General features: G+C 42.6%; 2 protein-coding genes across 2 annotated transcripts; one reads left to right on the top strand and one right to left on the bottom strand.

The window, feature by feature from the left end:
• The first annotated feature begins 6888 nt into the window (after positions 1-6888).
• On the top strand, positions 6889-8806 carry LOC137810498 (Pentatricopeptide repeat (PPR) superfamily protein). The gene has a single exon (XM_068611814.2). The coding sequence runs from the start codon at positions 6916-6918 to the stop codon at positions 8656-8658; it is 1743 nt and encodes a 580-aa protein (XP_068467915.1). The 5' UTR covers positions 6889-6915; the 3' UTR covers positions 8659-8806.
• A 2163-nt stretch (positions 8807-10969) lies between these two features.
• Positions 10970-12358, bottom strand: LOC137810500 (Matrixin family protein). The gene has a single exon (XM_068611815.2). It carries the CDS (start codon positions 12210-12212, stop codon positions 11130-11132), a length of 1083 nt encoding a protein of 360 aa, XP_068467916.1. The 5' UTR covers positions 12213-12358; the 3' UTR covers positions 10970-11129.
• Positions 12359-13641: the final 1283 nt, after the last annotated feature.

Genomic DNA, 13641 nt, shown 5'->3' with positions numbered 1-13641 from the left:
TTAGGAAACCTAATGACTTAGATAAAGTGATAGCAAAGGCCCCCCTCGTACGCTCGGGTCTACCATCGGACATCATAGTTGCCGAGATATGTGGGTACACCGACCGTGTGTGTCATAGGAGGGAAAACGCCCTGGTAGATTTTTTCTTTGTTTACAATACTTTGTTTGCCGATTTAAGAGTGACCTTGTCGTTCGATGAGTTTACGGTGGATGTGCTAAGGTTTCTCAACCTAGCACCTACTCAGCTTCACCCGAACTCATGGGCGTGCTTACAGGCCTTCCGAATGGTGTGTCAACTTTTTGACCTGACGCCCAGAGCGGAAGTCTTCTTGTTTTATTATAACACGTATCCGGCCAACCCAGTAAGTTGGGTTTCGTTGGTGAGTCAAAGTGCCAAACTCTTGGCATTTAAGGCACTTTCGGACGAAAGTAGTGCAATCACCTTGGACGGTCGGCCAATAGTATCCGGCGCGGAGTATCTTGGCAGCCATTGTTCGCGCGCCAGAATGAGTACCATAGATTCCTTCATGTAATTCCCGGACGACATAAGAAGCCTGATCGGGTGTTAAACATTTAAGGAGCGGTCGGGTGTAACCACGGCGGTAAAGATCGTCGCCTATTAGGACAAACCGGGCGGCCTGCTGCTTTATGGTTCCCTCAGATCTAGGGCTACATGTACCATCGAGCAAATATTGCTTGATTGGGGTAATCCAAGTGGGTTCCGAGTCGGTCGTCAGACATTCCTGCAGGTCGATGCTTGGTCGTGCAAGCGTAACATGGATGACCGACCGATGTAGTCCTTTATGTTTCGTGGTGGCCAGTCAGGACAAGGCGTCCGCACGAGTATTGCGATCGCGCCGGACGTGTTGCATGGATATTTCTGAGAATGCGTTTATCAGTCGTTTGACTAAGTGTTAGTATCGCTGTAGCAAGCTTTCCCGAACTTCGTATTCGTCATTAAGCTAGCCGATGACGAGCCGGGAATCACTCTTACAAATTAACTTAGTGATTTCCACTTCTTGAGCTAGGCGTAGACCGGCTATAATGGCCTCATACTCGGCCTGATTGTTAGAAGTTTTGAATTCAAACTTTAAGGCTTGTTCAATGACAATCTCGTCGGGTCCTTCCAATACGACCCCAGTGCCGCACGACCGTTCATTGGAGGAGCCGTCCACGTGTAAGATCCATGATGGGTGTGCATCCCCGGCCGAGGAAGGAGTGAGTTCGGCTGCAAAGTCAGCCAGGGCTTGCGACTTGATGGCCCCTCGTGGTTGGTACTGAATATGGAATTCTGATAATTCTATTGTCCAGCCAATCATCCATTCGGCTAAGTCTGGTTTGGTAAGAATCTTCACAATAGGGTAATTTGTCCGAACAATAATGCGATAATTTTGAAAGTACACACGCATCCTTCGGGCGGTAATGACGAGAGCCATGGCGACCTTTTCAATCATCTGGTATCGAACCTCGGCGCCATGAAGGATGCGACTAACGAAATAAACTAGACGTTCTTCAGAATTAATCTCTTAGACCAAGACCGAACTAACAGCTTCGTTAGAAACAGCTAGATAAACTATAATCGGCTCTCTGGCGTCCGGTTTTTGGATGACCGGTGGAGAGGATAAAAAGGTTTTTAATTGGAGGAAGATTTCTTCGCATTCGGTCGACCACTCGAAGCGAGATGCTTTTTTCAATAATTGGACCATGGGTCTCATTTTTTCTGCAAGTTTAGGGACAAACCTGGACAGAGCGGTGAGCCGGCCGATGAGTCTCTGAATTTCTTTAATGGAGTTGGGGCTCTTCATTTCGGAAATAGCTTTACATTTCTCTGGATTAGCTTCTATGCCACGGTGAGTAAGCATAAAACCTAAGAACTTTTCTCCCTCGACGCCAAACGCGCACTTGTCAGGATTGAGTCGCATCCGGTGCTGCCGGAGAGCTTGGAAAACTTCTTTAAGGTCGGCAATATGTTGCTTACCCGAGTCGGACTTGACAACAATATCATCGACATAGACCTCAACGTTCCGGCCGATCATGTCGTGGAACACATGATCCATTAACCTTTGATAAGTGGCTCCAGCATTCTTGAGGCCGAAAGGCATAACTTCATAGTAGAAGTTATCACAATCGGTCATGAAGGCCATCTTTTTTCGGTCGGCCGGGTGCATTTGAATTTGATTATATCCTGAGTAGGCATCAAGGAAGTTGAGGATGTGATGTCCGGCCGCCCCGTCAACTAGACGATCAATAGTAGGTAGAGGATAAGAGTCTTTTGGACATGCTTTATTGAGGTCCGTATAATCAACGCACATCCGCCATTTCCCGTTTGTTTTCTTGACCATAACCACATTGGCTAACCATGTGGTGTAATGGGCTTTCCGAATGAATCCAGCCTGTAACAATTTATCAGCTTCGGCACGTGCGGCCGTACGTCGTTCCTCTCCTAGCTTTCTTTTCTTTTGGGCTATTGGCTTAACCTCTTTGTACAGTGATAATTTGTGAGTAATGACCTTCAGATCGACGTCGGGCATGTCGGCGGCCGTCCATGCAAAAAGATCAGCATTCTTCATAAGCGTTGTGCTGATGGCCTTTCGGTCATCCGGCTTCAGTGAGGTACCAATATATGTAACATGGCGATCATCACGAAGTGGGAGTGGATGCAGGTTTTCCCCTGCTTCCATACGAGGGTTGTCCATACGAGGATCTAGATCAATAAGGGCTATCATCTGACGGCGAAACGTACGCCTTTCTGAATGTCGGGTTGGGGATCGTCCTCTTCTTTGTGGGGATCGGTCGTCCGGATTAACCGTGTAGAGCCGCCTAGTTGGCTCACTTTTCAAACTCGCGACATAAGATTCTCGGGCAGTTTTTTGATCGACATGGACTGTTGCAATGTCGTTATTCGCTGAGGGGAACTTGATGGCATTCTCATGGAGCTCTTCTTGGATGTTGTGAAAAATGGTGCGGAAGCTATGGATTGAGATGTGCAAGATCCTCCTAGGAGTTATGGTGATCTTGAAGGTGCATGATGTGTATGGAAGAAGAGAGGTTCGGCCAGCCCTTGAATAGATGGTGAAGATGAAGATTAGGTCCTAGAAACTAGGCAAAAGCAATGTATGGCACAATGTGGGCAGCATAACATTACTCTCATTAATCTTGAAAATACAAGTGATGGGCTTCTCCTTTTATAGGCTAAGGAGGCCGTAAATCCTAAGCTAAGAGAAGATGAAATGCTACCTAAATGAAATGGAAATTACTCCACATGGAGCACATGGGCACATGGCCGGCCATGTGAGGCAAAGTTCTAGAATGTGCACAAAATCTAGGGTAAATCACATGTAAGACAAGTTTATGCTTTCTAACACTACACTAACTACTAAGCCACCCCTAATGGGCCTCCATGTAGCATGTATAAGTTCTTCTCCCTCCAATCCGTTGCTTGACCCATTTGTGTGTGAAGGTGCTTGGTCATGGACCTAGTGATAGGTCCTAGACGCTCCTTTTGTAGCCGCCCCTCATCTTGTGCTAGACGCTCTCCTCTTGAGTTTAGACGCTCTCCTCTTGAGTCTAGACGCTCTCTTCTTGAGTCTAGACGCTCCCCACATGGGTCTAGACGGTCTAGACTTGGAACTTGGCTTTCATAGTGTGGTGAGCTTGGCCCTCCTCCATCAGAACTTCATGGCCAGGTGTGAGGTGGAAACAATGGCTTTTAATCTGTTGATGGACGGACGGCCGAGGTGGATGTTGTAGGAGGTTTGGGCGTTAACTAGAAGATATCGTACGTTTATTGTTTTATGAAGACCGTCTTCCTCTCCAAAAGTTGTATACAGGTCTATATACCCCTTGGTATCGACACGTTCGCCTAAGAATCCTATAATTTGTTCGTTATAGGGTTGAATATCTGCTTTTGAGATGCGCATTTTCTTAAAGATTTCCCAATATAGAATGTCGACTGAGCTACCTTGGTCCACCAAAGTTTTGGCAATCGCGAACTTGTCAATCTCCACAGTAATCACCATACCGGACGAACACACGTGGCCGACCGACCGAATGCATAATAAATATAAGGCCATTTATGTAGCAAGGTAAGGTGGTTAAGATACACCTCCGAAAAACAAGGAGAACGTGCTTAGAAAAGATATATTCCCCGGGTATCCCGGTGAATACCTAGCAAGACTTGTCCACGACCATCCTGAACCCAAGGGACAGAAAGCCCATTAGGCAATCCTATAAATACTATGCTCAAGCCAAAGAAAGGTACGTTTTTCATCCACTTACTGAATCACACTTAGAATCTCTCACTCACTTGAGCGTCGGAGTGCCTTCGCAAGTACCCTCCCCCGCCCGACCGAAGGAGACACCAAAAAGGAACGATCGACCGAAGAAGAGGAAGATCGACACATAAGCAATTATACTACGTCAATCGACCGTGCCTGGGCTGGATCTATGGCTGTGAAGTCGTCATCAGTGAAAGTGATCGGAGGTATGTGTGGACGCCTTCTCGTAGTAGCATGAGCGGACTGAATGGCCCGGAGATGTTTCTTTCGGGTGGAATTAGAGCACCCGCCGCCGGCAAAGCCTCTTGCTATGTAGTTTATTTTGTGGTTTGGTTCACCCAAGGTAACTGGTCCGACAATCATACTGATAACTTCGCGAACTCGTTGGCGAGGTCGGGCGTTTCGGTCGGGACTTGTGTTGCGGGCGCGCGTACGCCGAACGGGACTTTCACTGCGTTTTCGTGAAACCTGGCCATGGTCAGCTCGGCGTTTGTAGTCATTGCGATATGACCGGTCATCACCATGGGACGAACGATCGGTGCTTCATGGTGGGGATCTTGAAGTTCTTGTCTTCTTGATGAACTACCGCAAATGGCCGCCCTGGATGAGCTCTTCGATTTTGTCCTTCAACGCTTGACATCCCTCGGTCGTGTGGCCGAAATTACGGTGATACTGGCAATGTTTAGCAGTATCTGCATTCGGTGGTGTTTGATATCGTTTTAGTGTCAGAATTAACTCCGTTTGTAATGCTTCATCTAAGGCTCGCTCCTTGGGAACAGTTAAAGGGGTGTAACTATTGAACCTGGGAATTCGGCCTCCTATATTCCGGTCGGACCTTGGAGTGGTCCGGACGGTCCGTTCTGTCTCAATTTCTCTTTCTTTGCTCGGGGTTTGATCCTTGAGGACTCCGGGTCCGACAGCTTTGAACCGTTGGTGATAGTCAATGTGTTCCTCGATTTGCATGAATTTGGTTGCCCGAGTGCGAAGATCTTCCATGTCTTGAGGTGGCTTCTTGATGAGACTTTCAGGAAAACGATTCGGTCGGATGGCCGAAACCAAATGGTGTAATGCAACTTCCTGTTTGAGCCCTCGGATATTCATACATGCTTTGTTGAATCTGTCTAAAAAGGTTCTAAGAGATTCACCTTTCTCTTGTTACACTGCTAGGAGAGACATGAAGGACATGTGATGCGGTCGGCTGGTGGCATATTGTGTAGAAAACTTTGCGGCTAAGATGTCAAATTCATCTATGGAATTCGGAGGCAGCTCTGTAAACCAAGTAAGAGGTTCTCCTTGAAGTGACGTGGGGAATACTTTACACCACACATTGTTATCTGTGGTATACAAAGTCATCTGCATTTTGTAAACATTTAAATGCTCGTCTGGGTCGGTCGAGCCGTCATAGAGTTTAATGGTGAGACCCCTCCACTTGTCAGGAAGTGGTGTAGTGATAATTTCGTCTGTAAAAAGATGATCCCTTTTACTTAGCTTTCTTTCAACAATTTCAGTTCTGGAACTAGGATTGGGGTCGGTCGGTGTAGGTATGCGAGAAGCAGTTCGGTCGGCCGTATGGGATTGGCCTTCTCGTTCGGGATTATCAACCTGTTGCTGGAGTTGTGCATTTTGCTCTCTTAATAAGGCAATTTCTTCCTCTTGACGGCGTCTATTCTCTTCATGTTGGCGACGGTCTTCAATCCCCTTTTGTCGCAATTCCTCCATCTGAGTTTGGAGGGTTTGAATCATAGTCATCTGTTCTGCCATAACGTCGTTGTTGTTCCTCGTTGCAACCATTATGCCTCAAAAATTGAAATATTGTCTCGGCCCCACGGTGGGCGTCAATTGTACCTGAGTGGAGAGATGGGGCCTAGGCACGGTCGGTTGACGTAGTATAATTGCTGATGTTTCGATCTTCCTCTTCTTCGGTCGGTCGTTCCTTTTTGGTGTCTCCTTCGGTCGGGCGGGGGAGGGTACCTGCGAAGGCACTCTGACGCTCAAGTGAGTGAGAGATTCTAAGTGTGATTCAGTAAGTGGATGAAAAACATACCTTTCTTTAGCTTGAGCATAGTATTTATAGAATTGCCTAATGGGCTTTCTGTCCCTTGGGTTCAAGATGGTCGTGGACAAGCCTTGCTAGGTATTCACCGGGATACCCGGGGAATATATCTTTTCTAAGCACGTTCTCCTTGTTTTTCGGAGGTATATCTTAACCACCTTAGCTTGCCACATTTTTCGGAGGTGTATCTTAACCACCTTACCTTGCTACATAAATGGCCTTATATTTATTATGCATTCGGTCGGTCGGCCACGTGTGTTCGTTCGGTGCCTACCGGTACAGATCTATTGGTTTGTATGGGATGATCTCATAATGTATTCATTTAAATTGTATATCAAGTGACTTTCTCTGAATTAAGCTAGGAGAGTTCTATATAGACATACATAAGAGTGTCTAGTGTAGAAGGTTAAGGTTGTGTTCATGTATAAGGGTTGGACCCCTAAAGTGGTTCATATTTATTTATTTTTTATTACCGATAAAAAAAATAAAAAAATCAATATCTTATAATGTAATAAATTAAGATTTAAAATTCTAGTGAAAAAAGGTGCAAAGAAGATTGTTTCCGAAACACGGAATAGATATAGAATGCGAAAGTTTGTATGCAACGAAACACGGAAATTACCCTCTCTATATAGTAGTAGCTTCAATCATATGTATAATATCTCACACAGTAATTTCCATTTGGTGGATGTTGCAGCGCTGCATTCCGAATCTAGAACAAATGCTGAGTTAGCGTTATTTGAGGCATCTTCTGGAATTAAACCAAATTCTTTTGCACTTGTTAATCTAATAGGACTAGCTACTGAACTCAAGTGTTCCTCCTTCGGAAAACAACTTCACAGTTACGTTTCACGTTCCGGTTATTTCTCCCACATTCATGTCTCCACCTCCCTCATCAAATTTTACTCCAGAATGCACTCTTTTAGTGACGCACACGCACTGTTCGATGAAATTTCTGAACCCAACGTCGTTACTTGGAACACTATGATATCTGGGTACGTCCACGCTGGCCAGTTTCGAAGCGCTTTGTCGTTTTTCACGCGCCTGTACAGCTCCCATGTTCGTGCCGACGCCTTTTCGTTCACGTCTGCGTTGTTTGCTTGTTCCCAACTGAGTCTCTTCAAACTTGGAAGCTCAATTCATTGCAAGACAGTGAAACTGGGCATGGATGATAACACTGTGGTCGCAAACTGCATGATTGACATGTATGGGAAATGCGGGCCTGTGGAACATGCTATAAGGGTGTTCTCCGAGACCGTTGAGAAGGACGTTATTTCATGGAATTCAATCATAGCGGCAAGTGCTAACAACGGATACATTGAACTAGCTTTCAAGTTTCTGCAACTTATGCCCGACCCGGATACTGTTTCCTATAATGGCCTCATAAATGGAATTGCTCAGGTGGGGAACATGGAAGATGCTGTTCGGCTTTTGTCAAGTCTGCCAAGTCCAAATTCGTCTTCATGGAATTCTGTAATTACGGGATTTGTGAATAGGAATCGAGCTTGGGAAGCTTTGGATATGTTCTGTAAGATGCACTTGAGAAATGTACAGATAGATGAGTTCACATTTTCAATCATTTTAAGTGGAATTGCCGGTTTGGCTGCCTTAATGTGGGGAATGTTGATTCATTGCTGCACAATAAAGTACGGTTTAGATGCTTCTGTAGTTGTTGGGAGTGCCCTAATTGACATGTACTCAAAGTGTGGCCAAGTTAAGAATGCTGAATCAATCTTCCATTCATTGTCTAACAAGAATTTGGTGAGCTGGAACTCGATGATATCTGGCTATGCTCGCAATGGTGATTCTGGATGTGTTATCCGTCTCTTCAACTTGCTGAAAATGGAAAGAGATATAAAACCCGATGGTATCACGTTTCTTAACCTTATATCCGCATGTTCCCATAATCAAATGCCATTAGAAGTTGCAATTGCTTACTTTCAATCTATGATTGATGAATATAAGATTGCGCCCTCCATTGAGCATTGTTGTTCAATGATACGGCTCATGGGGCAAAAAGGTGAGCTGTGGAGAGCAGAAAGGATGATACATGAATTTGGTTTTGAGTCGTGTGGAGTGGTTTGGAGGGCCTTGCTTGGTACTTGTGGAACTCAGGAAGATTTACAAGTAGCAGAGATTGCAGCTGCCAAGGTGATTGAATTGGAAATGGATGAAGATTATGTTTATGTGATGATGTCTAACATGTATGCATCTTTTGGAAGATGGGAAGATGTAGATTTAATTAGGGGACTCATGAACAGGAAAAGAGTTAAGAAAGAAGCAGGTTCTAGTTCCATAGAAATAGATAGCTCTGTCTCGTCTCTATGAACCCACAGTATATTGAAACAGCCAGCATTGTCAAAAGTATAGTTCTGATTACCTCACACCTAACACAGTCAACTAAGCATCAGCTATTGGTGATGACAATTGGTAAGAAAACTTGAAAGGGAAAGTATTGAGGGAAGAGAGAGGTTAACCATACAAAATTGTTATATATAATATTCAAATTATTTATTTAATCCTTTTGTTTATTTTCAAAATTCAATTTGATCCCGTTATTAATATAAGGTTGGCATATTTAGTTTTATAAAAAGTCAATATTATAATTTCTGTTCAAATACAAAACTAAACCTTTTTAAAAATACAAAACTAAACCTTTTAAAAATAAAATTATCAAATTGAAATTTCTAAAGAAATTAAAAGATAATTTAACTTAGGGTAACTAGTGGCCTAAGTACAATAACTATTAAGTATTGGCATATTGTTTGTAGTAAAATAAAAAAATATTACCGTATAAAAACTTTAATTTCATTTAATTTTGTTTGAATTCTATTAATTTAGTAATTGAAGACATATTATCATGATAATTATTAGATAAAATTGTAATTAATATTGAAGGAAGTCTTTTACTCACAATTATTAAATATAACTTTTATTATTATAGTAAAAATGAAATATATCAATATTAATTAAACTGAACAGAGGAGATTTATCATTGACTCATAATATTAAATTATAATTTTACATAAATCATAAATTTGATAATACTATATCGTATATATTTTTATATAAAACGTTACAATTTTATATTATAAACTTAACAACCTGTATTATTTTATAGTTTAATTAAATATTTTATTTCACTGGGTGAACTATACTTGCAGTGTGTACCTTATTTGTAAATCACCTTGGAGAGGCAAAAATAATAGTAGAAATCTGGCCAAATTTGACTCTGTTGACCTAGGAAAAAACTCAATATTTTATCTTCACCTTCAATTTAAAATTTAAATTTAAAATCAATAAATTTGTAGGTTTCTTTTATCCTAACATTAGTTTCTTCATTATGAAAGTTAATTAGGGGTGACAAAGTGGGCCGACCCGCCCTGTTTAGGCCGCAAAATGTGAGCTGGATTGGCTCGCAGATTTGCGGGTCAGCCCGCCTAACTTCTATAAATGCAGTGCTGGTGGACGAAAACGCGGTGCTGGAGGAATCACAATGGAGGAGGATGGTCGCAGTCATAGAGATGGTGGTGTTCGCGTCGCGATGGAGGACAAAATCGAGATGCTGGAGGAATTGCGGTGAGGAGAATAACGGCACAGATGTTTAGGGATTGGAATGTTTAAGGTTCGTGGTGGTGGAGTTTCTTTGTGTTTAGGGATTGAAGTTTGAAATGTTGAGAAGAGAAACGCATGCCAACAACACAACATAGCACAACAAAAGCAACCACATTACTTACAGGCTGACAGGCCAGTCCACCCCACCCCGTCGTAAGCCCGCACAGGCTACGGGTTATGCGGAGCGGGCTTAAGTGGGTTCGCGGACCAAACAAGGAAACCTGCCCCATGTTTTTTTGTGTGGGCTGCGAGCCGGGCCGCGCGACCCGCCCCGTTTTGTCAGCCCTAAAGTTAACTATAATTCTTATCCACATTATTGAGATGCATGCATATGAAGTTTAGAAATTAGTTATTTTTATATAATTTTAGTATGAACTAATGTGTAGTTACGTTAGTTGAGACAACATGATTAGACATAGATACTGTCTGTTTTGGAGTTTGAAGTTTGGTATGATTTTGTCATTAAAAAAGTATATAAGTAGATTAAAGAAGAAATGTGTATTTAAATTATGGGACTCTTGAGAGATAGTATTGCAAGGGTCTATCATCACATCTTTAAAACTCAAAACTATGTCATGATTTTATATTTTAAAAAATATCTCAATAAATTAAAGAAGGAATATATATTTAAATATAGGACTATAGTGTACGTATAAAAAGATAAAATGGTGAGCGGTGGATGTGGAATAATCGGCAATTGTGAAGTTGGACCAATTGAGTAGATTGCGAAGGAATGAGTTTGAAGTACCAAGATAGGAGGAGCAGCCTTGGGCGGGAATGGTAGTTAACACTCATACATGACAGTTATACATGTGCTCCTCCCACTACTCATGTTAGCTTACCCATTAACTTACGGGATCTTATTCTATCCTCTTACATCAACTTCCTAATTTTTCATTGCTTTCCTTTCTTATTCCCCGATCTTTCCTTTTCTGCGGGTCTTGTCCTCCAATTTTGTTTCAAATCTAATCAAAAGTGCATTTACCTTTTTCTCTCTGCCTAAAAGTTCTATGGTGCATCTCATTTTCTATGTGGGAAATAATTAAAGAAATATCTATTGTACCCCCACATAAGATGAATCACAAGGGCTTCGCCCACGTGATTGAACTTTACTTTCTATGCTTTCTTTTTCTTTTTACATATTTATGTATGATGAAAGAATAAAAATACATGTATAAAAAAAATCAAGCACATAAGCCTAATATGAGCAGAGGAAGAGAAAGGGTCCATTTGGAGAATCCGGTTTGAAAGCCAACGGCAGCGTTGAATGAATTCTGAGACTGCAACAAAGAACTAAAACTAAAGTTTGGGTTTGAGCCATAAAGAGATTGGACTCCTGCCACGTCATCAATCTTCAAGTCAACCTTCTTTCTTCTGGGGCTCAGACTCGGGTACATTACCGCTTCCTTCACCGATGAGTGGCCCAACCCAAGCACGTGACCTATCTCGTGCGTTGCCACAGATTCCAAATCAACGGCCACCCTCGACTCCTCACGCTCGACATCAACGGACCACATTTCCGCCGCATCCAAATGGAATCTCCCGTTCTGAGGGGAGAACGCGTGAGCCAAAACTCCCAAAACTCCATCAAACGGTTCTCCGTCGCCGTGATCCCCGAGATAAAATCCGATCGTGATGTCCGCCTTATCGTACTGCGGCGTCTCTTGGAAACTCACAGGAATCACCGACGCCCACCGTGAGAACGCGCGCTTGAAGACAGCTCGGATTTCCGGTACGCTCACCCGGTCGATCATGTTGTACGGAGAGAAAGCATACGTGAGAGTCATCGGAGCTCCGCGCGTCCACCGCGGCTTACCGTTGAAGTAAGCGTAGCGACGCGTGGCGTGGATTCCGTTCGTCGCGGCGTCGGAGACGCCGCACCTCGGCGCCACGATGGTTGATATAGTCTCGGAGTCGAGTTTTCCGGTTACCGGCAGGCCGAGGCGCTTCTGGTAACGGAAGACGGCAGTTTCGAATTGGGAATCGAAGGTGTCCGTGAAATTCGGAGTTGTTTCGGGGAGAGAGAGGTATCCGAAGCGGTGGAAGTACTTTTTCAATTCCGACATGCCGCTCACGTGGCTGCCTCGCTCGGCGTACAAGAACTTGGAGAAGTCGTGCCACGTGGCGTTGTGCGTTTGTGTTTTGTGGGATTCGGAGGTTATTACGGTTGCGGATTCTGGTATAATCCTGGCGGGAAAACAGGGGTGAGAGAGGAAGATGGCCACGCTGAGGAAGAACAAGTTAAAGTAACTGAAAAACAGAAACATAACTATTCGTTATTACGGTAGTTATGGTGTGGCGGGGAAACAAACGAAGGAGCAAAGAGGTGAATTATTAAACCCCTGATAAAAAGAAAGGTTATTGAGAAACAGAATATGTGATAAGCGGTATTATCATAACTGAGAGTTTAGAATCATACATATGTATGCGTATGGAGTTTGTCTTTGGTGTGATCGAAGTAAATTAGGGTTATAAAGATAAGAAGATTCTGACTTTTTGGATGGGGGATCGTGACTTCTTTTTTGAAGTGTGATCATGGTGGGTAAACTGCAGTTTCTGTTTCTATTTAAAATAATAATAATAATACTTTTTTGTGTCTGGCGTTGTTATTGTGTGACTGATTGAATTTGCAAAGAAAACGGGGAACAGAGAGTAACTCTGAATCGGATACGGTTTGTTCCAGTTTAGTTGGGTTCGGGAAGAACAAGACTTATGTTTGTTGACCCAATTTGGTGGAGGGGAATGGTTTTTAGCTTGTGAGATACGACAAAGACTTGATGTTTGAGAAATAGCTACGCAATGTGTGACAAATTAGACTTAATTCCTCAACAAAAACTCTCTTTTTTATATATGCTGCGTTCATCTTCCAAAATAATTTAATGATATTTGAATGTTCACTTGTCCGTTCACAAGCATGGCATGAATCAACTTATAGCCCATAATTGAATTTGTTTACTCCATTTCACAGTCATATAGTGCTGCGAGTTTGGTCCGAAGACCATAATTCCAAGTTCAACAAAACACGAACGCATGTGGACGACCATAAGAATGGTTTCTATTCCATATCTTTCTCCTCCTCATTTTTTATTTTTTCTACATCTCCTTTTCACTCGCACATATTTTAAGATCAAACTCTTCTAAATTCTCCAATCAAATTAAATTCAAATTTGTTTTTTGAGATTTTATCATTAGATTGAATAACGCATTTAAAATTTTGTTTGTTTTGGAATTCGGTACTCTTTTATGTTGTGATGTATGTATTTGGTTTGAATACGGCATTAGGTTTATCTAGATGGTGGAAGTGGCAGTAGCCTTTCATCAATTATTTTTGTGAGTGTCATCTCGTAATAAGGGGTCCTACTTCTTTTTCTCTCTTCCGCACACTGGGGTTGGGTTCCTTTCTGGTTGCCAACATTTTCCCATTTTTTTTTTCATTCCAACAAAAAATGTGTAAACGTTGTTGTTATTGTGACCAAAGCCTGAAACCCTGCTCTGGGGCAATGGATTGAACCTGCCAAAGATTGTGGACTTGGTCTTACCAATTCACTATATATATTAATCAAAGGTTGACTACAATTTTCTACATCTCAAAAGCAGGGACTTTGAGCCTTTTTTTCCCGTCCAGTTTTTGACTGAAAGTTTCACGAAGAACGTTTACAAATTTATTACTATGAAAAAAAGTTACACTACGTGAAA

Source organism: Phaseolus vulgaris, chromosome 2 (genome assembly GCF_051622355.1).
Source record: "Phaseolus vulgaris cultivar YP4 chromosome 2, ASM5162235v1, whole genome shotgun sequence".
Classification (NCBI taxonomy): Eukaryota; Viridiplantae; Streptophyta; class Magnoliopsida; order Fabales; family Fabaceae; genus Phaseolus; species Phaseolus vulgaris.
Note: the sequence above shows the minus strand (reverse complement) of the source record. Positions and strands in the feature narration are given on the sequence as shown.